The sequence below is a fragment of the Osmerus eperlanus genome, chromosome 9, assembly GCF_963692335.1.
Source record: "Osmerus eperlanus chromosome 9, fOsmEpe2.1, whole genome shotgun sequence".
NCBI classification, from domain to species: Eukaryota; Metazoa; Chordata; class Actinopteri; order Osmeriformes; family Osmeridae; genus Osmerus; species Osmerus eperlanus.
The window spans coordinates 1,277,489-1,305,126 of NC_085026.1; the positions used below are offsets into that span (position 1 = coordinate 1,277,489).

A 27,638-nucleotide genomic window follows, 5' to 3' on the forward strand; every position below is an offset into this window, starting at 1 on the left:
CACACTGCAGCGTTTTTTAACGCTCTGCATCGCTTGCCTTCCCACAGTACACCACGCTCGGGGGCGTGTTAGACAAGTTAATACAGAGTTGTAGTTCTCTAAGGTCACTGTTGTAGTCATGGCCAAGCGTGCAGATTTGGGTTAATGTACTCACAATATCGATCAAAATACCACTTTTACACAACATTTATGTAAGTGCAAGATTTTACTAGTGCAAGATTACAGTAGAATACATGTTACGCCACCGGTCACTCAACCAGTCGTTTGTAGGCTGGGCTAGCGAGCTAGCAGTGGCACAGAACAGTCACGTAATGTGACGACTACATTTAAAAGTAGGCTATAAAAACACACTAGGAACAATGACGACATCGGCAACCATGCACCATGCATTATTAGTTTAATGTAATCTTTAAATTCAGGCTCGTCACATTAGTAACTTTGTTCTGAACAGAACTGGGTGTGCAGACACATACGAAAAGTTTCTCCTCCATCTTGAAATTGTCAAACCTAGAAATGTTTACCATGACGAACAGTTGCTACGTTACAAGAAACAAGAAACCAATCCGATTGGCCAACGCTAGCGTTTTCACGCTCCTCATTTACATAAAGTTGAGAAAATCCAACTTGCAACACAAAAATCCAACCTTCCCACAATGCCCTACGCGAGCGTCAACGCCTGGTTTCATTGAAAATGAATTGGAAGCCGACGCCACGCGCCGCCCGCTCCGCTGCAGTGTGAACGCACTGTTACACGGCGTTCCATATCCGACTGACCTTAATCCTAAAACGTAGAAGAAGAAACCAACCGGAAGTACACGGTCGCAACATCCGCAAGCGAAACACAGCTACAGTAGCTAGCGATTGGTGTTACATATCTAGTTAAGATTTTCCTCGAAGCATGTCTGAAAGAAAAGTTTTAAACGTTAGTAATGTACTACTTTACTGTGATTTTACCGGTCTCATTTGAACTCTTAGCTTTCACTACTAATTTGTTTAAACATGGTTAGCTTGCTACAGTACTGTAGGTAGGCTAGCACTAGTTCTAACTAGAAAAGCAAACGCGTTAGCCAGCTAGACTAGCTTCAACTAGATTGAAATACTACTATATGTATACACTACTGATTATGAGCTGTTTGTGGGATTACGTCAACTGGCTAGATTGTACCCTATCATGTACATATCATGGCCTAATGCCATGGACCCCTTATACAGGAATATTAACATGAAACGGTTGTCTGCATTTTCCGCTTCACAGAAATACTATCCCCCAGACTTCGACCCTTCAAAAATCCCAAAGCTCAAACTCCCCAAAGATCGTCAGTATGTTGTCAGATTGATGGCTCCATTCAACATGAGGTAAGACGACACTAATTGCATATGTCTACCCATTCATGTTCGTCATATTCACAGAAGATTCACATAGTTCTTTCTCCAGACAATGCTATGTTGCTTTCTTCCAGGTGTAAGACGTGCGGAGAGTACATTTACAAGGGGAAGAAGTTTAATGCTCGCAAAGAGACTGTTCAGAATGAGCTGTACATGGGACTTCCCATCTTCCGGTTCTACATTAAGTGTACTCGTTGCTTGGCAGAGATTACCTTCAAGGTGAGGCCGAATACTGAGTTAAGGTGCTTTTCAACTGCATAGTATCAACTTACTCGCCTTTTTTGATTTCCATTGCATAAATCTGGTACCTAGTCCCTGGTGCCAACGGGGGGGGGGGCTTGGGGGGGTTTGAACCCCCTAATTAAGACTTGGACCCCTCCCAAAAGAGGTAAAAACAACAGGTCGGGGGGTTCGATACATTTATATATCATTCTTACCTGTAATTGTAAATATTACTTTACGCCCTGGAGAAGTTGACCCCCCCAATTGTCATTGTATAATTCGCACTCTGATGTAACTCATCAGCGGTTCATCAAGAACAACGGGAATTTTGTTAAGAAGCAAGATTGAATTTCTTGAACAATAGGGAGTCCGAACCAGAATTGGTTTTTATTGTATGTAAGTTAACACAAACACAGAATTTACTGTGGCAGGAAGGTGCATACAATGAACATATACAGATCTAAAGAGAAAAAAAAAGCAGAATGCATAAATAAAATCTAAAAGTCTAATATTAAAGAGCTAAACATGTCCTAAAGAGCTAAACAATATACTAAAGAGCTAAACAATGTCGATATAAAATAGATATCAATATAAAATATAGAATATGAAATGTTACAAAGTGGGGAGTCAGAGGGCTGAGCGGTTAGGGAATCGGGCTATTACTCAGAAGGTTGCCGGTTCACCCTACTTGCCTCGGGGCGAATGTCCCTGTACTTACTGTAAGTTGCTCTGGATAAGAGGGTCTGCTAAATGACTAAGAATGTAAATGTAAAATATGTTGACCGACTACTATTTTTATGTACTCAGTTGTAGAAATGATAATAGTTTGCGTTGGTTGTAAGTGTAAACTGTAGCTGGTGCTTTAGTCAGAGCTACTAGTTTGCTATTGATCTGTTGCAAAGGTGGCTTGTTTGGAGCCATGACAAGACTCACTCGCCCACTGAATTGCATAGTAAACAAACCAGATATGTAACAAGAGTCAAACATCATTGTATACGTATACAATGATGTTTGACTCAGACACAGAATAACAATATAACATTACGTTGCACTCATAATGTGAAAACAGCATTTGTGCTCAAATTAATGCACATTGTTTTGCTTTGCGCGCTCACATTGACTATTGATGTCCCTACCTAAGCTGAAATCAAACTTACACCCTTGTGCTGCTGGCTTTGAGTGCTCCTGTTTATAAATCCTGTTAATATTCTGGTGTCATAAAATGTGTGTATGTGCTCTGTAAATCCTGTTCACATTAGTTTGTTAATTTAGGCCTTTAACGTGTCCGTGCCCAGGGGCCGATTGTTTCATCATCCGCCTAAATTTCAATCTTTATGGTCTTAAAATGTCTTAAATTTGACTTACTGAAACCTGCAGAAACCCTGTATATAGAGACACAATAATTGCAACGGCTGTCTGTTATAGCAGCTGATATTGATTTTTTTTTACTCACTAGAGTACTTTATTAAATGTCAACCCACGAAATGCCATTGTCAATTGAGGAGGTGTTGAAGTTCCTGTGGTTGCCAACAAAAGGATGTGGTGTGTGTTGTGGGAGTGGGGAGAGTGGGGTGTGTTGCGTTGAAGACGTCATGGCAGTTTCATGTGGCATTGCTATATGACGACCAGCTACATTAATGGGATACTATCTGCAATGGAAAACAAACTTAGTCGAGTCAAGTTGAGCCGATACCATGCAGTCAAATAGCGCCTTTACTGTACATCTAGAACATTCTACTGGAAGAAACTGTGCCTTTGTGTAATTTTTTCACAGTCCTTACTGTAAGTATCACCATTAACTTTTTCTTTCTGTAGACTGATCCTGAGAACACTGACTATGCCATGGAACACGGTGCCACAAGGAACTTCCAGGCAGAGAAACTGATTGAGGAAGAGGAGAAGAAGATACAGAAGGAGAGAGAAGAGGAGGAACTGAATAACCCCATGAAGGTACTAAGAAAGAATATGTTGTGATTACACAGCCAAAGAACACAACAGGATCGGAGCTGATGCTCAGCCCACAGGAGCCAGAGCACATGGCTGATTACGTTCTGTTTTCCTTTAGGTTCTGGAGAACCGAACACGGGACTCTAAAATGGAAATGGAGGTTTTGGAAAATCTTCAGGAGCTGAAGGAACTGAACCAGAGGCAGGCCCAGGTGGACTTTGAGGGAATGATTGGCCTGTACCGAGACCTGGAGCAGAGAGAAAAAGAGCGTGAGAAAGAGGAGGATGAGAGAGATACCAGGTAAATAGAAGTGAGCATGAGAGATGAGGGACTGAATGACTAAGCTGTTTTCTCTAATATCGACCTCATTTTTGCCTCATGTTTAGAGATATGTTGGAGCGAGCTCTGGTTAAGAGACTGAGAGACTCAGATTCTGACCCAGATGAGGAGAACAGCAGAACTAAACCAAAGAGACCCAGCACAGACAAGCCTACTGACATCCTGACCACAGACAAACCCACAGATACACAGGTACTTGGTCCGGTAGCTATGCTAATTCAGTTTTTCTAATAAATATGTATGTAGTTGGCTCTCTGTCAGTTGGTGTTGAGGGAGAAATTATATGTTTTTGGTACCTCTCCACAAAAAAACAAGAATGCATAGTTTCCTCTGAAATAACTTGAAACTGACTAAAGGAATTGACATCCACTGTTTATTCCATATGAAATATGATTTAGTTTTCCAACATAATATTGGAAATAATAAAACAAATGAAAATGGCATGGACAACCATGATGGAACCCTCAACCTAATATTTGGTTGCACAACCTATAGGCCGCATTTACGATCAGGGCTGGACTGGGACAAAAAAACGGCCCTGACATTTTTGGCCCAGGAGGCCCACCCACCGTGATTGGTCAGACACATTCCCTGCAGTCCTCTTAAAATATGCGTGCATTCTATGATAGGAGTTGCCTAGTGTTCTGCGTTCATGTGATAGTTTTGGAACCTTCAAGAGGGGTCTCAAGACTTATCTGTTGATCTTACACTTATTTATTTACACTTACAATTATGTTATGATTTGTATATTTATGGTATTTGTAGATTTTTTATTATATTTGATATTGTATTGGGGTTATTCGTGTCTTGTTTGGGATGATATTTTAACCCTTGTGCTGCCTTCGGGTCACATGACCCAAAGGTTCATAACGAACCATCATTGTGTTTACCCAATTTTACCCAATACAAAAACAAATAAAAATAATTTTATTTTAACCTTTGCAATGTGGGGGGTCTGAGACAGCCCAACGGTTAAAAGAAAATGCTTCACTTTGTTTTTGTATTCGGTAAAGTTGTCGCAATACGACGGTGGGTCACAATGACTGATGGGTCAGAATGACCCGAAGATAACACAAGGGTTAAAAATGTTTGCAGGATAGGAGGATCAGGACAGGCAAAGTAGTCTATAGCCTGTTCTTCCCTGGCTGTCTCCTTGACTCTCAACAACCTGGCATGACTATACAGACAGAGAGAGAAAGGGGGGATTGGCTGGGAAATACCAATTACTTGCAAGATATACCTACAATTTACAATTAAAACAAAACCATAATAGTAATAAGCAAACAGTTGTTTACTTCATGGAGTTTTTTCATGGTATATTATGTAATACTAACTTCTTCTATTCAATACAATACAGATACCTTTTGATACAATTTTACCTATGCTTGGTGGCCGCAGTGGTTAAAATAGGGTAACCTAGTAATACTATGTCCTCCAATTTAGTGAAATAGATCATTTATTTTATTTCTTATATAACTGCTAGCCTATAACAAATCAGTTGTGTGAGCGTGGTATATGCCAATAATCTTCCCCTTCAGTACTTCATTCAGTATTATTCATGTTATTGGATTTTTGCAGTTATGACGTGAGGCGCACATAACACACACACACACACAGCCTCCCTCCCTTCCATTAACAGTCCCTGTTAATTTGCTTACTCCTTACCACGTCGTCAACTACTCTCCCATCTTTTCCTCACTCGCTCCCATGGCCCTGTCATGGTCACTCCCCTCCTCCTAGGCTTCTTCCCTGACCCTGTCAGTATATTGTTTTAGCTTCTCTGAGCCAGCCACCTCTCCTCTGTCCTCCGTCTATTTTGAGGCATTCGCCTGAGATTTTTAATCTTTTTCTCCCATAATTTTTTTGCACCTCCCTTGCGCTTTGGTGGTCGTTTGTCCATTTTAACGATGCTAAACTTCCAGCATAAGCATTTGCCTACTACAGCTCGTGTCTCAGGGCCGGCGGGAGGCAATATTATGAATCCCACTGGCCACGCCAAAACCCACCCATCAATAGCATTTATTGGCCAGGCGTACTATCATAGTACGCCTGACCAAAAAACAAAAAAAGGCCTATAAATTATATCGGTGATTCGGACCAAAAGTGCGTCGTCCCACCGGGAAAAATGCCCGGTATGCCAGATGGCCAGTCCAGCCCTGTTTACAATGCATGGCTCAAGTGAGTCCAGTGTTTCCCGTACATTGATTTATTTGTGGCGGCCTGCCACAATAAAGAAATTGACAGAATTTTTTTTTTTTTTTCAGTTTAACATGGCAAAAAAGTATTTCATTGTAGAGCTGCACGCAGCGCATTGATGTGCTCAGCCCCTTCTTGCCCCGCTTGCGTTCTGTCTCAGTACAATTGTCAGAAATATTAATCTATCAAGCATTGCACAGACAGTCGGTGAACAAGTTAAGAAAGCTTTATTGCTTGCTTGCAAATGAATGGTTATTACTCGGCTTCCGCATAGCTTGATAACAACCCATTCATTTGAATCAGGTGTGCTGGAGCAGGGAAACATCTAAAACATGCAGGACAGGGGCTCTCGAGGACCAGGATTGAACACCCCGTTATACAGGATAACAGTTACATCTTTAACTTTTCTAACAACAATGAACCTGTCTGTGAATAGCCCCCCTCTCTCTCCGTACATGCTCTGAATCAATTTGCGGGACAAACGGCTTTTTCACTCAGAGAAGACGGCCGGAGAATCAATCTGGAGTTTAGTAGGCTTATCATAATTCATATTTAGTATAAATCATAATTTAGTAGTCCCATCATAATTCTCTGCACAAATGTCCAAAACTGATACATTCAAGTTAAATATAATAATATTCATAGTTAAATATATTCGGCAAATATAACAATGAGTCCAACCTAACGTTTATATTACGTAAAGCTCAAAAAACCTTTGTGGTCAAATTAATGAAAAATAAATTTGCTTGAATTACTTGTTGAAGTCCCTATTTATACTCACATCTAACCGATACTAGGACATACAGTGAGGAAAATAAGTATTTGAACACCCTGCTATTTTGCAAGTTCTTCCACTTAGAAATCATGGAGGGGTCTGAAATTGTCATCGTAGGTGCATGTCCACTGTGAGAGACATAATCTATAAAAAAAATCCAGAAATCACAATGTATGATTTTTTCACTATTTATTTGTATGATACAGCTGCAAATAAGTATTTGAACACCTGTCTATCAGCTAGAATTCTGACCCTCAAAGACCTGTTAGTCTGCCTTTAAAATGTCCACCTCCACTACATTTATTATCCTAAATTAGATGCACCTGTTTGAGGTCTTTAGCTGCATAAAGCCACCTGTCCACCCCATACAATCAGTAAGAATCCAACTACTAACATGGCCAAGACCAAAGAGCTGTCCAAAGACACTAGAGACAAAATTGTACACCTCCACAAGTCTGGAAAGGGCTACGGGGAAATTGCCAAGCAGCTTGGTGAGAAAAGGTCCACTGTTGGAGCAATCATTAGAAAATGGAAGAAGCTAAACATGACTGTCAATCTCCCTCGGACTGGGGCTCCATGCAAGATCTCACCTCGTGGGGTTTCAATGATCCTAAGGAAGGTGAGAAATCAGCCCAGAACTACACGGGAGGAGCTGGTCAATGACCTGAAAAGAGCTGGGACCACAGTTTCCAAGGTTACTGTTGGTAATACACTGAGACGTCATGGTTTGAAATCATGCATGGCACGGAAGGTTCCCCTGCTTAAACCAGCACATGTCCAGGCACGTCTTAAGTTTGCCAATGACCATTTGGATGATCCAGAGGAGTCATGGGAGAAAGTCATGTGGTCAGATGAGACCAAAATAGAACTTTGGGGTCATAATTCCACTAAACGTGTTTGGAGGAAGAAGAATGATGAGTACCATCCTAAGAACACCATCCCTACTGTGAAGCATGGGGGTGGTAGCATCATGCTTTGGGGGTGTTTTTCTGCACATGGGACAGGGCAACTGCACTGTATTAAGGAGAGGATGACCAGGGCCATGTATTGCGAGATTTTGGGGAACAACCTCCTTCCCTCAGTTAGAGCATTAAAGATGGGTCGAGGCTGGGTCTTCCAACATGACAATGACCCGAAGAGCCACACAGCCAGGATAACCAAGGAGTGGCTCCGTAAGAAGCATATCAAGGTTCTGGCGTGGCCTAGCCAGTCTCCAGACCTAAACTCAATAGAGAATCTTTGGAGGGAGCTCAAACTCCGTGTTTCTCAGCGACAGGCCGTAAACCTGACTGATCTAGAGAAGATCTGTGTGGAGGAGTGGGCCAAAATCCCTCCTGCAGTGTGTGCAAACCTGGTAAAAAACTACAGGAAACGTTTGACCTCTGTAATTGCAAACAAAGGCTACTGTACCAAATATTAACATTGACTTTCTCAGGTGTTCAAATACTTATTTGCAGCTGTATCATACAAATAAATAGTTTTAAAAAATCATACATTGTGATTTCTGGATTTTTTTTTTTAGATTATGTCTCTCACAGTGGACATGCACCTACGATGACAATTTCAGACCCCTCCATGATTTCTAAGTGGGAGAACTTGCAAAATAGCAGGGTGTTCAAATACTTATTTTCCTCACTGTAGCTTTGAGCTGAGCCCAAAATTGACACATTTTTACAATGACTGGCTACCCCCGCCTACCGTCACAAATATAATAACATTATGTGGGAAACACTGGACTCAATTCAGATTTTTTTCCTCCCATGTGGCATAGATCGGATATGACTAGGGTTGGTATCGTTTGGATTTATACGATTTCGATGCCGAACTGGTACTTTTAAAAAGATTCCGATTCCTAAACGATTCCTAAACCGATTCTTGAAAAAAATAAAAGTAATGGCTCTTTTATAGTTTTTTTTTATGAAAAATTATTTAAATGTTACAATTTATAAACGTTTTAAAAAGGAGCCTACTTAAATATACAATAAACGTTTTAAAAAGGAGCCTACTTAAATATACGATAACTAAACCTAACACACAACTACAATAATTTAACAATAAATAAGTTACACTATTAACAAGTAACAACTAAATAAATGTTGAGTTGGTATGCTAACTAAACCAGCTTCAGACTTCAGCAGTTCTTTTGCAGAAAAATGACCATATTTGCCTTCTCTGGCAAGATACAACACCTCTCCTGACTTATTGCATGTCCTGCACAGGAGAAAACTCTGTGTCAAAGAGGCCTGTACACACAGGTATGAGTTTGAAAGGGCAGACAAATTGGGGAGGCTGTCCGGGGACTAGGGACTGATGTCTTGTGTGCGAGTCCATCTAACGATAGACTGGCAGAGTAAGTGTAATATGTTTACTAGCGATCCCGTGCAGTGAATGGTTAATATGCTTTTACGTCTGTTTTGGTGAGCCCAGAGGGAAAATATGGCATTTTGAAAGTAGACTACATTAACGGTAGCTAGCTAACGGTAGACTACAGAGAAAGTGTGAATATTTTACGTCCGTTTTGGAGCAACAGAGGGAAAATATTTCAGTCGACACATTAAGTGGAACCGAAATGAGGAACCGAAATGTGTGTTGTAATCCAGTCCGATTCCTACCGGATGCAGGAACCGGTTCCATAGTGGAACCGGGTTTCTGTACCCAACCCTAGATATGACCTATGCAAGTGTAAGCAGGAAAAAAGAACATGGATTCCGATATTCTCAGATCAGTTTCAGGCCTCATTCATATGTGAAAATAAATCGAATATGAATCGGATACGTGCATTTGCGCCTGCCATGTAAGCGGACAGATAGGATATTCCTCTGTTGATGCATTATTGAATCACGTCATCTAGCGACTTTAGAGAGCCAATCGAGACTTCTGGTGAGATTTTTCAACTTATCACGATTCAAACTCTTCACATTTCCAGACCCCTTTGTGGGCCAAGACTGTTTCTTTCGTTATTTTGTTAAAGAAGATTTGCTGCAGTAACGAAAGAAAGTAACTCACCGATATGACTGCACCTTTTCAATATATACCAAATTACAGCCTTTTACTTGTTATTTAAATACAGGTTTAACACGCTCTAAAACCAAACATTTTCGTAAAATTCCTGTACCTTCACCTTGGAGCAGCTTTCTTTTGCTGTCTCTGGTCAATGTTCAGTGTGGTGCACACAATGATACCAAACGGCACAGTGACTACTTTCCTCCATTTAAAATAGACTGAATGACTGATTACAAGATTGGAGACATGGGTGATACTAATTAAAGTATAATCAAATTATTTTTTATCTTTTCTAAGGTAACAAATGTCTGGGCCTTTTTTTGAACGTCTTTGTAGAATGAGGAATAATTAATATTTTTTCACAGCTTCTTTGCTTTATTCTGACATACCAAAGGCATTTACATTTAGTCATTTAGCAGACGCTCTTATCCAGAGCGACTTACAGTAAGTACAGGGACATTCCCCCGTGGCAAGTAGGGTGAAGTGCCTTGCCCAAGGACACGTCGTCATTTTGCACAGCCGGGAATCGAACCGGCAACCTTCTGATTACTAGCCCGACTCCCTAACCGCTCAGCCACATGACTCCCTAGGCATGCAAGTATATGATGTAATAGCTTTCAATGTCATCTCTTTTTGGGAGGAGTGAAGCATTATTTCAATGAGCTGTAAGGGTAACTACAATTTTGAGCACCTGTATCAGTGTGAATTTATTTTTGGTTCCTCCCCTCTCTCTCTCTCTCTCTAGGGGCCCTCTGGAGGGGTGAAGAAGCCTAAAGTGGAGAGCTGGGAGCGGAGTGTGGGAACCCTGGGTGGTGGAGGAGCTTTGGGATCACTGGTTGTGAGGAGGAAACCAGTGGGTGATGTTGTTAGCAAAGCTGGGTCAACTGGCCCTCCAGCAGCCACGTACTCCCACCCAGGTAAGACATGCTCACACTGAAGAGAAACATCATCAGGGTGATCCAGACAATCTGGGAGCAGGGATGGGATTAAATGTAGTCAGTAACAGTGATTTAACTGAAGTTGTTGAATAAATACTTCTCCCCAGCAGTTTGAGATGTGAATATCAGTGCTTCCTGCTGTTATGTTTTGTCATTCTGACAAAGTACACTTCCTGTTTTACAGTCTCAACAACTGTTCCACCTGCTGCCCCAGCTAAACTGTTCGCCACACAGAATGGGTCATCTCTCAGCCTTGTAGGGGCATATTCTGACAGTGATGACAGCGAATGAGAACAGAGGAGAAACTGATAAGGGCCTAGTGAAACATGCTCATCCCTGGACTTCCCAAACAGCATATATGTTGTGGTTTTATCTTGTTATGAAAGTCAACTGTCTAGTGTCCATGTAATCAAGGTGTTTTTTTGGCCCTAAACTGTTAAGATTAAATCTTGAAAATGCAATATGGGTGGGGAAAGGTGCCTGCTGTTACATACCTGGTGTGCACTGGTCTGCGTCTTGTTTGAATCAGACCAAAGTTTGGGGTTTGGTGTTTTCACTTTGGTTTGTGGAGATGTGTCAACAAAAGAGATGCTTCTGTACATCAAACACTAAAGAAACCTGAGATCAGCCCTTTTGGATTTGATACACATAGTCCTTACCCAAACCTGTAAACCTGGCATGCATTTGTTGGGATTAAAAAATTAAGTAAATCTGTGGTTCTCAAATCCTCATTATCCATATAAAATGTTATGGCCTTGTTAAGCAGAAAAGTGTATTCAATGTCAAAATATTTTTTTATTGTAGTAATTTTAAACTGCGAGCGTTGACTTGTATAGAGAAACTATCAACAACCACTCAATTAGCCTATAGATATATCATCGCGGGCACAGTGCCCGTGATGTCGGTGACACAGATTTCTGGAATTATAGATAGTGCAGTGTCTGATGCAGCTGGTGATGACAGTTATCAGTGGTTTTGGTACCTATATTTCTCAGATCACAAGTTTCTGTCATCTCTGAAGTACCCAATCAACCACATCTATTCTCGTCAAATTGACAATGCTGTGGTAGCCTACATTCATGCAAATGATTATGTAGCCTTCATTTGTCTGCTGTTTCCCATGTTATGAATTGCTGATGTTATGTTGATTAAAATGTACTATATTGGTTCTCTGTTAAATTGTATTAACACTACAAACATCTAAACATTCAGTTCATAACAGACATTACATGCACAATGGTTGAGCCAGTTGTCATAATTGTAGGCCTTATACAGCGTATGTACATTTGCAATGTGCTGTCAGTTTTGACATCAGTAAACACTTTTATTCACATTTACTGATCTACGGACCGCGCTATCTGTCCAGACCGACTCGTCCAGTCTTGCGCAGAACAGTGGCTCGCCTTGTTCCAAGCTCCTTTTTTTCAGTAATTAAATTTTATTTAAATGCAGTACTGCAATGAGAAACTTTACAAACAAATGAGCTAAATAGCATCACAAGTACGGTATACTACAATATGAGGGAGATTATGTGAACAGAAAATCCTTCCACAGTAGTCTATCAATGTTCAGGTAAAAATGATTTAATTAGCTCTACTGTCAACTATCGCCAAAATATATTCTGTGCATTAAATGTGTAACGAATAGGCAACATCACATCTTTTCAGATGATCTGTGATGCTGCCTGTATCTTTACTAATGTGGAGGCAAAGTGGCCTGGGTCTGTCCATGACCGAGTTTTTAGGTCGAGTACCATTTCCCAGCGACCATCACAAGGTAGGCCACACACACATTTCAGTGATAAACTGAACTGACTTCTCATCCATTATGGGCTAAATATGCATTTCCATACAATTTACATGATACCTCAGGCCTTCTGGAATCCAGTGACAGTCTCCTCGTCATCAGCTGCAGAAGCCCCTTCCCATACTGCAGAAGTTCCTTCCCCCTGCCATATTGAATATAATTTGTATTGACAGGATGTGCCAAGCCTTGTGCTTTTAACGAATAATACTCACTGGATCTTTGCCTGGTGGCAGGAGTGTAACTGTGTCACCGGACACTGCAAGGCAAAACAAGGTCAGACAGTCCACATATGCCCTTATAAATGGGTGATTGTGTTTGATATGCAGTACTGGAAAATGTACCATGTATGAGGAGGGCAGTTTCTGCAGGTGGAACATAGTCAGTAGCTGTCCCACCCTCAATCCCTTCCATCACAGACCTTTATTTAAGACAAGGGCCAATTCCTCAGCTGGGGTGAAGCCTGGAGCTGGTGGCCCTCCCCCAGTGCCAGACAAATGAGTCTTCTTCACTGTTAAAATCAGTTTAGATAAAATATGTGAGCAGGCATCTAATTTCTACATACCATTTGCAAACTGTTAAGTCACTTAACAGCCTGCAAAATGTTTTTGTATTTTATCTTGACTTGTTGCCAAGATTGCTTTTGTCCAGTCATGTTTGTTCTGTATGAACATTAATCGTAGAAAGATATTTAGAATTAGACACAGCTTATACAGATTTGTGCATATGGTTGTAAAAAGGTGGTGACTCCCTGCACCTTACCGCGGTGGAGGGGTTTGCGTGTCCTAATGATCCTGGAAGCTATGTTGTCGGGGGCTTTATGCCCCTGGTAGGGTCACCCAAGGCAAACAGGTTCCAGGCGAAGGATCAGACAAAGCGTGGCTCAAAAACTACCATGAAGAAAACGAACAATGGTTCACAGTTGCCCCTGCCCGGAAGCGGGTCACCGGGGCCCCCCCCTGGAGCCAGGCCCGGGGGTGGGGCTCGATGGCGAGCGCCTGGTGGCCGGGCCTTTTCCCATGGGGCCCGGTTGGGCACAGCCCGAAGAGACAACGTGGGACCCCCTTCCAGTGGGCTCACCATCCGCAGGAGGGGTCATGGGGGTCGGGTGCAGTGCGAGACGGGCGGCGGCCGAAGGCGGGGGCCTTGGCGGTCCGATCCTCGGCTGCAGAAGCTAGCTCTAGGGACGTGGAACGTCACCTCGCTGGCGGGAAAGGAGCCGGAGCTGGTGCGCGAGGTAGAGAAGTTCTGGCTAGATATAGTCGGCCTCGCCTCGACGCACAGCATCGGCTCCGGAACCAGTCTCCTTGAGAGGGGCTGGACTCTCTTCCACTCTGGAGTTGCCCTCGGTGAGAGGCGTCGAGCTGGGGTGGGAATACTTGTTTCCCCTCGGTTCGGCGCCTGTACGTTGGGGTTCACCCCGGTGGACGAGAGGGTAGCCTCCCTCCGCCTTCGAGTGGGGGGACGGGTCCTCACTGTTGTTTGTGCTTATGCACCAAATGGCAGTGCAGAGTACCCACCCTTTTTGGAGTCTCTGGGAGGGGTGCTGGAAAGCGCTCCTCCCGGAGATTCCCTCGTCCTCCTGGGGGACTTCAATGCTCATGTGGGCAATGACAGTGAGACCTGGAGGGGCGTGATTGGGAGGAACGGCCCCCCCAATCTGAACCCGAGCGGTGTTTTGTTGTTGGACTTCTGTGCTAGACACGGCTTGTCCATAACGAACACCATGTTCAAGCATAAGGGTGTTCATATGTGCACTTGGCACCAGGACACCCGAGGTCTCAGTTCGATGATAGACTTTGTAGTCGTGTCGTCGGATCTGAGGCCGAATGTCTTGGACACTCGGGTGAGGAGAGGGGCGGAGCTGTCAACTGATCACCACCTGGTGGTGAGTTGGCTACGATGGTGGGGGAAGACGCCGGTCAGGCCTGGCAGGCCCAAACGTAATGTGAGGGTCTGCTGGGAACGGCTGGCAGAATCCCCTGTCAGAAGGAGCTTCAACTCCCACCTCCGGGAGAGCTTCGACCATGTCTCGGGGGAGGCCGGGGACATTGAGTCCGAATGGGCCATGTTCCGGGCCTCCATTGTTGAGGCGGCTGACCGGAGCTGCGGACGCAAGGCGGTCGGTGCATGTCGCGGCGGTAACCCTCGGACTCGGTGGTGGACGCCGGAGGTGAGGGAAGCCGTCAAGCTGAAGAAGGAGGCCTATCGGACTTTGTTGGCTGGTAGGACTCCAGAGGCAGCTGATGTGTACCGGCAGGCCAAGCGGAATGCGGCTTTGGCGGTCGCGGAGGCAAAAACCCGGGCGTGGGAGGAGTTCGGCGAGGCCATGGAGAATGACTTCCGAACGGCTTCGAAAAGGTTCTGGACCACCATCCGGCGACTCAGGAGGGGGAAGCAGTGCACTGTCAACGCTGTATATGGTGGGGATGGTGCGCTGCTGACCTCGATGGGGGACGTCCTGTATCGGTGGAAGGAATACTTTGAAGACCTCCTTAATCCCACCAACACGTGTTCCGACGTGGAGGCAGAGTCTGGGGACATTGGGGGGGGCCCTTCTATCTCTGGGGCTGAGGTCGCCGAGGTGGTTGAAAAGCTCCGCGGTGGCAAGGCCCCTGGGGTGGATGAGGTCCGCCCGGAGTTCCTTAAGGCTCTGGATGTTGTAGGGCTGTCTTGGTTGGCACGACTCTGCAACATCGCGTGGACATCAGGGACAGTGCCTCTGGACTGGCAGACCGGGGTGGTGGTTCCCCTCTTTAAAAAGGGGGACCGGAGGGTGTGCTCCAACTTTAGGGGGATCACACTCCTCAGCCTCCCTGGGAAAGTCTATTCAGGGGTGCTGGAGAGGAGGGTCCGTCGGATTGTCGAACCTTGGATTCAGGAGGAGCAATGTGGTTTTCGTCCTGGCCGTGGAACTGTGGACCAGCTCTATACCCTCGGCAGGGTTCTGGAGGGTGCATGGGAGTTCGCCCAACCAGTCTACACATGTTTTGTGGATTTGGAAAAGGCGTTCGACCGTGTCCCTCGGGGGCTCATGTGGGGGGTGCTCCGGGAGTACGGGGTACCGGACTCCCTGATCGGGGCTGTTCGGTCCCTGTACGACCGGTGCCAGAGTTTGGTCCGCATTGCCGGTAGTAAGTCGAACTTGTTCCCGGTGAGGGTTGGACTCCGCCAGGGCTGCCCTTTGTCACCGATTCTGTTCATAACTTATATGGACAGAATTTCTAGGCGCAGCCAGGGCGTTGAGGGGGTCCGGTTTGGGGACCTCAGGATCGGGTCGCTGCTTTTTGCGGATGATGTGGTCCTGTTGGCTTCATCGGGCCGTGACCTCCAGCTCTCACTGGAGCGGTTCGCAACCGAATGCGAAGCGGCTGGGATGGGAATCAGCACCTCCAAATCTGAGGCCATGGTTATCGACCGGAAAAAGGTGGAGTGCAATCTCCGGGTCGGGGAGGAGATCTTGTCCCAAGCGGAGGAGTTCAAGTATCTCGGGGTCTTGCCTTTACCCGCGAGTGGGCGTGGTTTCAGCGAAATCAGCGGACACGCCCCCAGCGGTTGAGATCTGATGAAACTGCGAATTTGGTGAGGATCTTTAAGTTATTTTAGTTACTTTTTTAAAACGATTTTTTATAATTCAAATTTGGCTGGGTGGTTAGGAACACATTTTTCTGTGGTGGGACAAACTCAGAACACATTTTATTGTCACTTGCAAGGACTTTAAGCCGAGGAGTGAGGGATGGGGGCTTGAGTTACACTAGATTGCAAAACTTTATGTCTGAAATGGTCTTCCTTTCTTGTACTGCCTCTCCGGCACTTAGTGCTGTTAGCCATATGAAGCTCGATTATAAACTTTAGTCAGATATTTTACTGTACTTGGGGGCACACCTAAGGGGACGGAAAACGAATCATAGTACGGACGGGGCCATTTTTTTCTTTCATTAGAGCTAGGCTACATTGTGCAATAAACTAGCTAGTGCTACAACTAGCCAGCAGTGCAACCTAGCTAGCCAGTTATCTGAGCGACACTGTTATGCCTCCATTGTTGTCTTGCAGACGATATCGAAATTCAATAATTAGATCGCCTTAACTTTTAAAGGTTGACACATCTAAAAAAAAAAAACTAATTGCGGGCTGACATGATTTGAAGATTTTAAAAGTGACGACTCGTGGTGTGCAGTTAGAGTTAGCACAACATTGTAGCTAACGTAAGTATTGCTATATAATTTTCTTACCGGCTAGGTAGCTACATTTCGAAACGCATGGTATCCATTATCTAGTCAAGTTTAACGTGTAAGATATTGTTATTGACATAGTGACTGTGGAAATTACTCTTTTGTTTGCTTGCTCGAGACTAGCTTTATTGTCTAGGGAAGAACTTGCTCGAATAGTCAGTAACCCCCTCTGTTCGGCTAGCTTGCGTCCAGCTAACGAAACGAATAGATAATAGTAGCCTACTTATGGGCAAGGTCCTTGCCACTAATTAAGGCGGTGTGCCAATGCTTTAATTAACGTCTATCTTAACGCCTTTTCCCAGTTTAGTCGAAGTTTATGTAATATAACCTGAAAGATGCCATATGTATATGATATTTTACCCCACAACTGAATGCACACTTGATTTAAAGTAGTTAGGCTGGTCAACAGGGTTCACAAAATAAAATTATTGGTAGTAGTTAATAACTTTCATTTCACCCATGGTTCTCTCTGCAGACCCATGGCCAAGTGGCTGAAGGACTACCTAAACTTTGGCAGCAGGCGTGACCCCCCTCTGCCCCCCAGGCCAGACTACACGGAAAGTGAGATCCAGCGGGCCTACAGAGCCCAGAAAGACCTAGACTTCGAAGACCCTTACCAGACCTCTGAGAAGGAGCCCCTTAATGGCACCTGCAGTGGGACATTGAGCCTGCCGGCTTTCCCAGCATTTGGTTCCATCTTGTCCAACGGCGTGGCGGTAATGAACGTGAAGTGACACGATTGTTACATTGCAGTGTCAGTTTTCAAAGTGGCTTGATTCAACGCAATTCCTTGATTGTGTTTCAAGGTGAAGGTGGTGTCACCCAAACATAGACTCATCAAAGTGGACTCCCAGGAGTTTGGGCGCTGTAAAATCCCCCTGAGCACTGTGACCATCGAGGTTGAACCGGTATGTAATGTTGGAGGAAGTAGGAGGAACTTCTAGGTTATTACTTTCTGAATTCTCAACCCACGTTCTCTCCCTCAAGTTCTACTTCTGTCCAAAGTAGTTACGACCAAAGCTTACATATGTGTAATACAGTAGACATGCTTTGTGCCACCTACACTTAAAAGTGCACGGACATAATGTTCTCAGTACATTTACAGTTTCATTCATTTCAGTTACAGTGTTGTAGAGGTAATTGATTTTTATTGTTGAATGTCTATCTTGGGCCTCATAGTATTGTCTCTCTACCAACCTTCCCCTTGCAGGTCATCCCTTCTGCCCCTGTGGTAGGAGACTCAGACACAGACTACTCTAACCCGTTCGACGCCCGTCCTGACCCGAGGGTGAGAGGAGACTGGGAGCCCAGACCCACACCAGCAGACTGCAGCAGCTACATGGAACCTTTTGAAGCGCAGAGGGTCATCACAGGTCAGTTAGCCTAGCCGTACGTCCTTATTCCACATCTTCTGCTTCTTTACCTTCCAGTTCATTGTTAAATATTACAGTACAGGTAATTCTCAATGGTACAACACAGCTTCCACAAAACTGCTAAATTATGTAACGGTCAAAAGCTGACTTGACTCGCCAACTGTAAGTCAATGTGGGTGGGGCTCTGTACTCTGATAGGATATATACTGTTCTGTGACACTACAGGGTGCACGTGAACATTGGAAACGTGTCTGATGCAGGGCTCAACATAAAAAAAAATTGGCACAGTGGGTTTGAAACTTACTGGCCCCAAGACAATTTTTACTGGCCCCCCCTCCAAAAGTTGTAATTGGGTGTGCTTTGCCTTCGGCAAGGGCACGACCTTTGTTCTCTCACATATATATTATTATTATTATTATTCTTTTTGCCCCCCTAAAACTCAGTCAATATTTGGCCTACATAGACAACCTAGGTGTCAAAAGTTTCATCTTGGTAGCGATTGAGTTGCTTCTATTGGGATTTACGTTCCTTTGCATGGTTTAGGCTCAAGTTATGTTTTTGTGGCGAAAAGTGAAGCTAACGGTGGCTTATTTGCTAGCCACAGTCACTGACGTTACTAACGTCACTAACGTCACGAAAACACGTGTGACTACCTGTAGCAGAACATTCGTTTCGCATCTGTTAACTTGGGGGATAGCTAGTCTAACTATAGCTTTACTGCAAGGCAGCTGCGGAAACGCCACAAGCAAAGAGGCCAGGGTGATAACTATTTACTAATTTTACTTTGTGATGTGAAACACAATTGTGAAATGTAATGTACAATATTAGCTGATATTATTAAGGAAGTAGGCCCACATCTACTTTCGGAAACGGTAGTCTACTATTTCACTGAAGCATTAGCATGACATTAGCCTGTGTTGCCTGGGCAACACATACTACAGTGGTCTATGACGTATCTGTTTTCAATCGTTAAAATAAACATTCCTCACAAATACATTTTCGTTGTAGGATTTATTATGACATTACATTACGAGTAAACGATTTGTTGGTGAAATTATAATTCCCTGTGGTTTCAAACCAGTGTTGCTCACTGCAACGCTGTAGCCTACGCGAGACAGTACAAAAACATCTACTGTACACAGCTGTTTAGGAAGTCAAACAGGGACAGAACATGTTCGGCACTCCCCTTACTTAAATCAAAAGTCTTTCAATAGGTGAAACTATCTGACTACTAACCTGAACTTCATTGCCACAGCCTAAACTTTGTCAATCTGTTCATGAAAATAATTAATTTCAGCCTAAACCGTACAACGGAACGTTAAATCGAATTCAACCAACGCAATCGCTACCAAGACGAACACAGCAGTAGTCTAGTACTGTACTGTAGTAGTAGAATTTACCGGGGCAGCTTCTCCACACAGGGCTATATCGCATTTTGCGTTGTTACTGACAATGATCGCTACCAGTGAGCTTTTTATGAATGAGCGATTTTCCACTAAATAAATGTCAAGCTTATTTACGTTTTTGGGGGCATATTTTCAGTTAGCAGATGGTACTGTTTGAATCGCGATTCAATCTTCTACTGTCGGTAACGTCGTAGAATAATCTTCAAAGGGGGTTCTTTATTAATGAATGAATGCAATATGAGTAGGCTAAATGCCTGAAAATATCACGAGAAGGGAAAAACTTAAAAGGACGTTTAAGTCATAGAGATTAGGTCAATTTTTTTACACCGGTCTGCCAAATTTATTCGTTTTGATTCAGCTATGAGGCTGCCTCTTGCAGGGGAAATGAGAAGACATCATATTTAATTCTACACTTCACTCGTATTTTCAGTTGTAAATGAGCAGCACAAAAAAAATGCTTTTAAATCTATGTAATCTTTATAAATAATAAGTATGCATTTTAATATAAAATATACAGATATATCAGTTGTAAAAATGTCATTCAAAAACGGACCCCTGTGCAACCGACGCAAGCACACCCTACAATTTCCATTGTTACAACAAAACCAAAGACTTCTAAGTTTTGTTATTCTGTTAACATGTTTAACCATTTATTAAACACATCCTGGATATAAAAATAACAACAATGAAATCACATTTCTAGTGATAAAAAAAAAAGCTAATAGTCAGCAAAACAATTGACTTTTAACCTCAAACATGACGTGCTCTCTTCCCTGCTGACAGCCATCTCTGCCCAACTCTGTCTGGCAGAAACTGAAACCTCTGGTCCCTCAACGCTAATATATAAAAGCTTCCATAGCATTTCATCAGTATGATACTAAGTACCCAAGTCGACACCATTCTTCTGCTGCAGTTCAATAGCCTGAAAAATGTATCGAGATTAGAGAATTACAATTTCACAACCACTCGTCACTCACTACTCAACTCTTGATTTGCCAACTGTGCGCCCCACGAGCTGCAAAGTTATTTATGCATTTAGCAGATAGCAAAACATATGAAGGATGTTAACTTTTACAATGCAATTTTTTTTTCCAATCAATAATTTGCAGTGGCCCGATCGGGCCAGTGAGTTGCTAGTTTAACTGTCCTGACGTTACTTTTTACTGGCCCCGGGCCATCGTTATTGTCGAGCCCTGTGATGGTTTCAAACAAAGGTTTGACCATGCTCTTACCCATCTAATTAAGCAACATTTCTCAACAAAGAAACCTCGATTACATCGATTACAAAAATACTGTTAGACAATTACTAAAGAAGTGTTACTGGCCTACACCCATCATACCTGTCAACATTTGGGTACCCAGGGCTTAAATTTGCAACCATTTTTGTCCGAAAATTATACCTGTGCGACCTCAAAATATATTCGGGAGCATTTGTGCAAGTGCAAATAATTGTTAGATTAGACCTGTTTCAATTTCTTTACAAAATGCTTGCTACTGTACAGTAGGCCCAGGGGCGCCGTATAGGGTGGAAAAGTTAGGATGATTCTAAGGGCCCCTGACAGACAGGGGCCCCAAAAAATAGGTAAAAATCAATATGAAATTCCATTATATTACATATCATATAAACCATCATCATTGAGTATAGAGGGTTTCCCGCAGAAAATGTGTTAGTTAAGGTGGTAGGGTGGGGTTTGCCATCAGACCGGCATGGGTAGACTGTATACTTAGTGCACTTATCACTGACGGTGTTTAGTCAGTCACTTAACAGATGAGTCAGCAGCACCCCACTCTCCCCATAACTGTACCCCTCCCTGTCCCATTGAAGGTGACCAACATTGTGTTAACAACATGCCATTTAGCATCATTCCAGGGAGTCTGTGGGGTTTTCTCTGTGTTTCTTGCTCTTTTTACCATAACAAAAAAGAAAAATAAATATTTATTAATGACAGAAATTCAAACTAATTATTTTCTCACATAATGATCATTATGAAATAATAAAAAATAAACTACTGTCTGTACTGGATGATGGACAGTTGGAAACTGTGAGTAGCCTACCTCAGCCTGCATGTAAGTTACAGACAATATTAAAATAATCCAGTTTGATACGTTCATTTAGATTGAATTATGGCCGTTAAATGACATCTATCGATACAGACTTTATTATTCCCATCATGAAGGGCAACTTATTTGAGAAGCTTGCACACACACACACCAAAAATCTATTGGATCTAATGTATGTAATCAAGTGGTGGTGATACAGAACTGTACGTAATTTGGGTCAATGTTCTGTAGTGTTAGTGTCATTTATTGGTATATGGCATATTTTTATATATACTGTATATATCACAGTATATATGTATATATCACATGCATTGTGTACATCCTACAGAGCCAGGGCCCTCTCAGGTAGAGCTAGAAGGAGGAACAATTGTGGAAGCACAGAACGAAGGGAAAGAAAGTTACAGTGAGGATGAGAGATGCATGGTGGAAGAAGACAGAAGTCATAAAAAGGATGTTGACCCAGGTTTGTGGCCAGCAGATTTGACTGACAGGGACAAGGTGGCTTTTGTGAGGGCACTGGCCAGCAGAGATGATTATGATGATGTACACATGCAGACTTGCATGTACAAATCAACAGCAGTAAATATTGTGCTAGTACTAGTATTGAACTACAAGAAGCAAGACAGTTGCAAGCCTTATTAGAGTTATGTTAAGCTTTTGACAGTTAGGTCCTAGATTTGTGGTGACAACAGCTGCGCAGAGGTAGCCTGGTCCTACCAGACTCGTACATTTCATTTGTACAGAGAGTCTGGGATCGCTCCATTGACATTCGTTAACTTCCTTGAAGGCGGATACTCTGTTGAAGTTTAAAGCTATTGGATCTGCCCAGAGCCACTCTGGATCTGCCATAACCAATCCCTAGCGTTCGCCTTAGCCAACTCTTTCACCACTAACAGAGCTAGTGGAAAATCAAACTTTTCCCGAACCCTGTGGGGAGGAGGGCCACAACATCATGGCCACCAACAAAACTCAGCAAGGATTGTTCTTGCTCCGGCTTTAACTTCTGGATATTCAGCAGTGTTGCCACAACGGACCGAATAGCTTCGCTCGCATCTTTCTCCTCCGCAATTATGTCAGGGTGCTGGCGGCACCCTGAGTACGCCTATGTATGTTCTCCCATTTCTACCAGGGATGCTTGATTCAACTTGCATCTACTACTTGCGCGAATTTCAACAGCGCGACTGGGTTGTAGGTTGCCAGGTTGAGGTCACAAATGGGTTGACATTTTTATGATGTGTCTATTGATTTCTGTGTTTGTGGTATGCTGTGTGTGTGTACTATATTTATCTATAGACCTCCAGCATGGCCCTATGAGCACCATACCCATGGTAGGGAATGGGGATCAGCTGTATGACAACCCCTATGAGGAAAGGACCTGCTACTACCACCGTGGAGCACCACTGCCCCAGCAAGGGTCCGAGGGGCGGCTAGCCCCTGGTGACGAACGGGAAAGCAGGCTGCCTCAGGATGATGAAAGGCCTGCAGATGAGTATGACCTGCCCTGGGAGTGGAAGAAGGACAACATCTCTAAAGCCCTTGCAGGTAGGGTTGGAGACGTAAACGTAAGTCAGAGATATTTTAGTGTGTGAGTTGGGTCACTGTTATTCACAGTATTATCACTCACTCTCTTCATCTCTCTTTCTCTCCAGTGCAGTTTGAAGGGGCTGACCGATTGCGAGGCCAGCCAGAGCAGGCTTGGCACTCCAGGACTAGCCCCACTGACACAGCGGGCACCTCCAGCCTTCGTAAACCAGGAGATTCCCTCCCTATCCTGGGAGAGAGAGTGGACCCGTCCTTGTCCCTGGAAAGACAAGTGTATGTACTTATGCATCTTGCCTCTGACCTATCCAGACAGACACAGGTCATTGTGATTTACGACATGAGCAAAGGGTTAGGTGTCACTTGTGTGTTGTCCTTGTGTCCAGGTGGTACCATGGGGCTGTGAGTCGTTCAGAAGCAGAGATGCTGCTCACACTGTGTAAGGAGAGCTCCTACCTCGTCAGGAACAGCCAGACTTGCCGCAGCGACTACTCTCTCTCCCTCAGGTAGGACCCCTAACTGACTGAAGCTGTTCGATAAGACCCCCTCCTGCTACACTCTCTGAAATGTTATCTGATGTCAGTGTATCTTCCGTTAGTGTCGATCTTCCATCTTTGCATGAGGACTATTTCCGACCTTATTTTCATTCTACCCACCCGCTCTCTCCTCTTCAACCTCAACACTCTGACCACCTCAAATAGTTTTTATGTGTATTCCAGCCTTGAGGCTACATAAATGATAATTTGGATAAGCTGCTGTTTTTAAGTGTGCTTGTCTGTGTTGTTGAGCATGTCAACAAACCTACAGATTTCTGAATGGCCCATTATTCAATTGATCAATGCTATAAAAATGCTAACTTCTAATATGACACATGGCAAATTCTGTGAGATCACAAAGAGGCAAACCTCTTTGAACACAATGGTGTCTTTCTGACATTGGAGTGCATGAGTAGACTATCTTTATGATATTGTAGCGCCCCACTAAGGCCCTGTGTCCACATAGTGCTTTTATCAGAGTGCCAGTGTCTTTTTTCAGTGGTTCCCAATGAGGTACTTAGAGCACCCAGTGTGTGGCCGTTTTAGTTGAACATTTCTTAACTTTTCAGAAAGTTGCTGGTGTCGTTGCTGGCGTGCCTTTGCAGTAAATCAATCATATCAGATGGATGGAGCTAGCCAGAAAACCTAGTTAGCAAACCTAGCTACATAGCGGTAACCTAGGTAGATTGCTTTTTTAATATAAGGACACATTGAAGGAACGCTATATGTACATCTAACCAGATATTTATACAAATATGTTTTCTAAACATTTAGAACACAAGCTCCAGTCCTTTCATTTAAAGATCCTGTAAAGTGGACCTGAAAACGAGTTTTAAGTTCGCTACACCACAGAATATTGTCTTATTAACTACCCTTCCAAATTCGAATGAAAAAATAACACAGACAAGTATGTTAAATTAGGCTTTGAAATCGTGAAAAAATCATCAGTCTTCTCTGCTTGAGACTGGGGGGGCGTGTCGCCTGAAGGAGCTGAAGCTCCGCCCCTCACTGGAAGGCCCCAGCTCTCTCAAGTACCTACGACCCAGATAATGGACGCTACGTCAAGCCAAACAAAACCGTATAGCATTAGAAATTATTTGTTCAATGAGTGAAACATACAGATGCATATAAATGAAATGTTCCCCTGAGCTGTAACAGTAAAAATGGACACCAGAGACGGCAAGCTCTCCAACTAGGCTACTTCTAACACATTAGCTACCATTTCACCAAAATACCATCATTCTACACCGAGTAGCCTATCAATTTAGCGGTTTGCACTAACTCATAGCAGAGATACCTCTGGAAAAGTTATCTAGTATAATTATAACAAGCACACAGAACAGAGTGATGAACTGCTGGCGGCGGAGGATTGTCCAGGTGCGACCGGAGGAGGAACGGTCGGGAGGGCGATGCTCGGGAGGGCGATACTTGGTACGGCTCCGCGCTGCAAGAGAAGCCGTGTGTCCGCGAACCCCGTCTGTCTCTGGTCCATGTTAAAACTATCCGCCGTGAAATGGTCACTGCATTTAGTCATTTAGCAGACTCTCTTATCCACTGCAGAGGCGGCTGTTGGAGTTTATCTGAAGCTTTCCATCAACGTGGCTCTTCACAAAATTTTTCTCCACCTATTTTTCCTTTCCTCATCAATAGGGAAATTAAATAGTGTTGCAGCGCAGCTGAAGTTTTTGCATCCAGGGAAGATGCAGTTGCGGGTGGAGGGAGACATCCTGAAGCTAGCTAGCTAGCTAGCTGATGTAGGCTACAATAACAGTACAGCAGTCAGTGATCTGACGTAGATGGGTCGAAATGACGTAGATGGGTCGAAATGACGTAGATGGGTAACTTTTTGGCCCTGCCCATTAAAACCTGATCTGAAAACGGAAGAGAATCTGTTCTACGGTCTAACTACACATTTCGGTGCGACAAAGTTTTAGCGCTTTGCACATGCTTTCAGGAACTCATTTTACACGTATATAATTTACTGAGAAGCAAATCATGGATTTGACTTTACAGGATCTTACTCACTTGTGAGTTGTTGAAATGTTGTCAAGATATTGTTGTCATAGAAACAAAACTCCTCAGCCCAAAAAAGAAGCAGGCAACCCTTTTTGATAAAATGCTGGGATTAGGTGCTCCCCAGGGCCCCGCCACCACTCTTTCGCCAGAAAAAAAGATCTATGTGGACACAGGCGCTAAGTTCTTTTATTTTTCTATTTCCTTACAGGAGCTGTAAGGGCTTCATGCATATGAAGTTCACTCTGTCTGCAGATGGCCGTTTTGTCCTTGGAGAGAATAGCCCACCATTCTCTACAATACCAGAGGTCATTCACTACTACACCACCCACAAACTGCCCATCAGAGGTGCAGAGCACCTGTCTCTGCTCTACCCTGTCATAGTTCAAACCCTCTGACACAGGCACACATACACACACTTTCACTGCTACTAAATAACACAATGGCTCTCATTTATGAAACAACGTACGACAGAAAACAGGTAGTTCGGTCATTCCATCCAGGCAAAGCTCGGCATTTATCGATTTGGATGTGAGAGAAGGCTACGCAAACCTCACGTCAAGTTTCAACTCCTGCATGCAAGTTTTCAGCATGGATTTGTGGTGCAGCCTAGTAATCTGGCTGAGTTGGAGGATTATTTGACCAAATATTCTGACTGGCATCTAAGCATATACAGCCATCACTCAGACTTTTTTGCCATAACCTACATATTTGTATTTAGTAAAGGCCTGCGTCACCTATATGTCATGTATCCCTAACATTAATAGGAATTTACTCATTTGTTTGCAATTAACTGGGTTAATAGTGGCCTTTCTTAACAAAGTAGGCTCTGTAAATGAAAAATCAATCGTACACAAATTAACAGGGTTAAGATCAATTTCTCTTTCATTTTGAGATGGCTTACTGTGTTAGGCAGGGATCTTTTTACTGATAATGATTGGTTCAATGGACTTCAGAAGAGTTTCCATTTTGAAGTCTGAGAAATTTCTCTTCATGGATGTATTCTAGATCTCCATATTGTAAACCCTGGAGGTGAGGCCTCTAAACCGAAAGAATAAAGGGGTGTGCTATTTCAATTAAGATTGTTTTCAGCCGCCACAATGCTCCTATCATTCTTATGTACGGCGAGATACGAACGTCTCATGAGTCATGTGAACACTGCCGTGGGATGATTTATGTTCACAAATCTACGCTGGTTTCTACATTAGAATTACATGAGGGCCAATGAATCCCTGACTGTTGCCCTTGCTGTCCTGTCAGACACTCTATGCCAGTCTGTTTGAGAACAGCCCACCTCGATCAATCCCAACCGTATCTATCCATGTTTATGGACTAACATTGTTACTTGTTGTCGTATGTTTTTATTTCAATGGACACTAAGGATAATGGACACTCCATAAGCTCCAGCACTCATTGCCACAAAACTAGCAACACTAACCCAAGATCATATGTAAATCAGTTTGGATGTGACTGATTTACCTGATGGTATTATTGTATACTGTTGTTTGGAAACAGCGCCCCACCCCATGTTATCCTGTTTACTTGTTGTCCATTGACTTCTTCCTTACCCCACAGTGGAGGCCTGTGAATGTCTGTGCCATAAATACATTGTGAAGTCTTCTCTACCAAGGAAGTCACAGAGTGTACTAAATTTCAAAGCCACACCGAAAAGGTACCATGTTCAGCAGGAGAGCTTTCTTATAGGGCAGCCCAGAGAGCAGTGAGATGTATTGCAGTGTTCTAGAAAAGCCAATTTCATTGCTTTATACTCATAATGATATATGAAAAAGCAGAGGTAGATTATTTACTGTGCGGTTTCTATAAAATGCTGTTTTTGTAATATGCAAATAAAATGTGATTTTTTGTTTT

General features: G+C 43.4%; 2 protein-coding genes across 5 annotated transcripts in view; both read left to right on the forward strand.

The window, feature by feature from the left end:
* The first annotated feature begins 772 nt into the window (after window positions 1–772).
* yju2 (YJU2 splicing factor homolog) overlaps window positions 773–27,638 on the forward strand; it is a 351,236-nt gene continuing 324,370 nt past the window's right edge. The window contains exons 1-8 of one of the 2 annotated variants that reach the window (XM_062468791.1): window positions 773–922; window positions 1,256–1,356; window positions 1,461–1,605; window positions 3,424–3,558; window positions 3,674–3,855; window positions 3,942–4,086; window positions 10,614–10,785; window positions 10,991–11,961. In XM_062468791.1, coding sequence (XP_062324775.1) covers window positions 899–922; window positions 1,256–1,356; window positions 1,461–1,605; window positions 3,424–3,558; window positions 3,674–3,855; window positions 3,942–4,086; window positions 10,614–10,785; window positions 10,991–11,097 — 1,011 coding nt within the window. In that variant the 5' untranslated portion in view covers window positions 773–898 and the 3' untranslated portion in view covers window positions 11,098–11,961. Of the gene's footprint in view, window positions 923–1,255; window positions 1,357–1,460; window positions 1,606–3,423; window positions 3,559–3,673; window positions 3,856–3,941; window positions 4,087–10,613; window positions 10,786–10,990; window positions 11,962–27,638 lie in introns of those variants that run through there. The other variant, XM_062468792.1, reaches the window with a different exon arrangement.
* Window positions 16,200–27,637, forward strand: LOC134026638 (SH2 domain-containing adapter protein F-like). 3 transcript variants are annotated; one of them, XR_009931374.1, is made up of 9 exons: window positions 16,200–16,814; window positions 17,317–17,557; window positions 17,648–17,749; window positions 18,052–18,214; window positions 22,010–22,144; window positions 22,975–23,243; window positions 23,331–23,496; window positions 23,607–23,726; window positions 25,981–26,114. XR_009931374.1 is itself a non-coding variant. In XM_062469526.1 (9 exons), the coding sequence occupies exons 2-9, from the start codon at window positions 17,321–17,323 to the stop codon at window positions 26,165–26,167; spliced, it is 1,359 nt and encodes a 452-aa protein (XP_062325510.1). In that variant the 5' UTR covers window positions 16,210–16,814; window positions 17,317–17,320; the 3' UTR covers window positions 26,168–27,637. The 3 variants fall into 3 exon arrangements, 2 of the variants coding, with proteins under 2 accessions (XP_062325510.1, XP_062325511.1); XM_062469526.1 differs by having other exon boundaries at window positions 16,210–16,814; window positions 22,975–23,223; window positions 25,981–27,637; XM_062469527.1 differs by lacking the exon at window positions 22,010–22,144 and having other exon boundaries at window positions 16,219–16,814; window positions 22,975–23,223; window positions 25,981–27,637.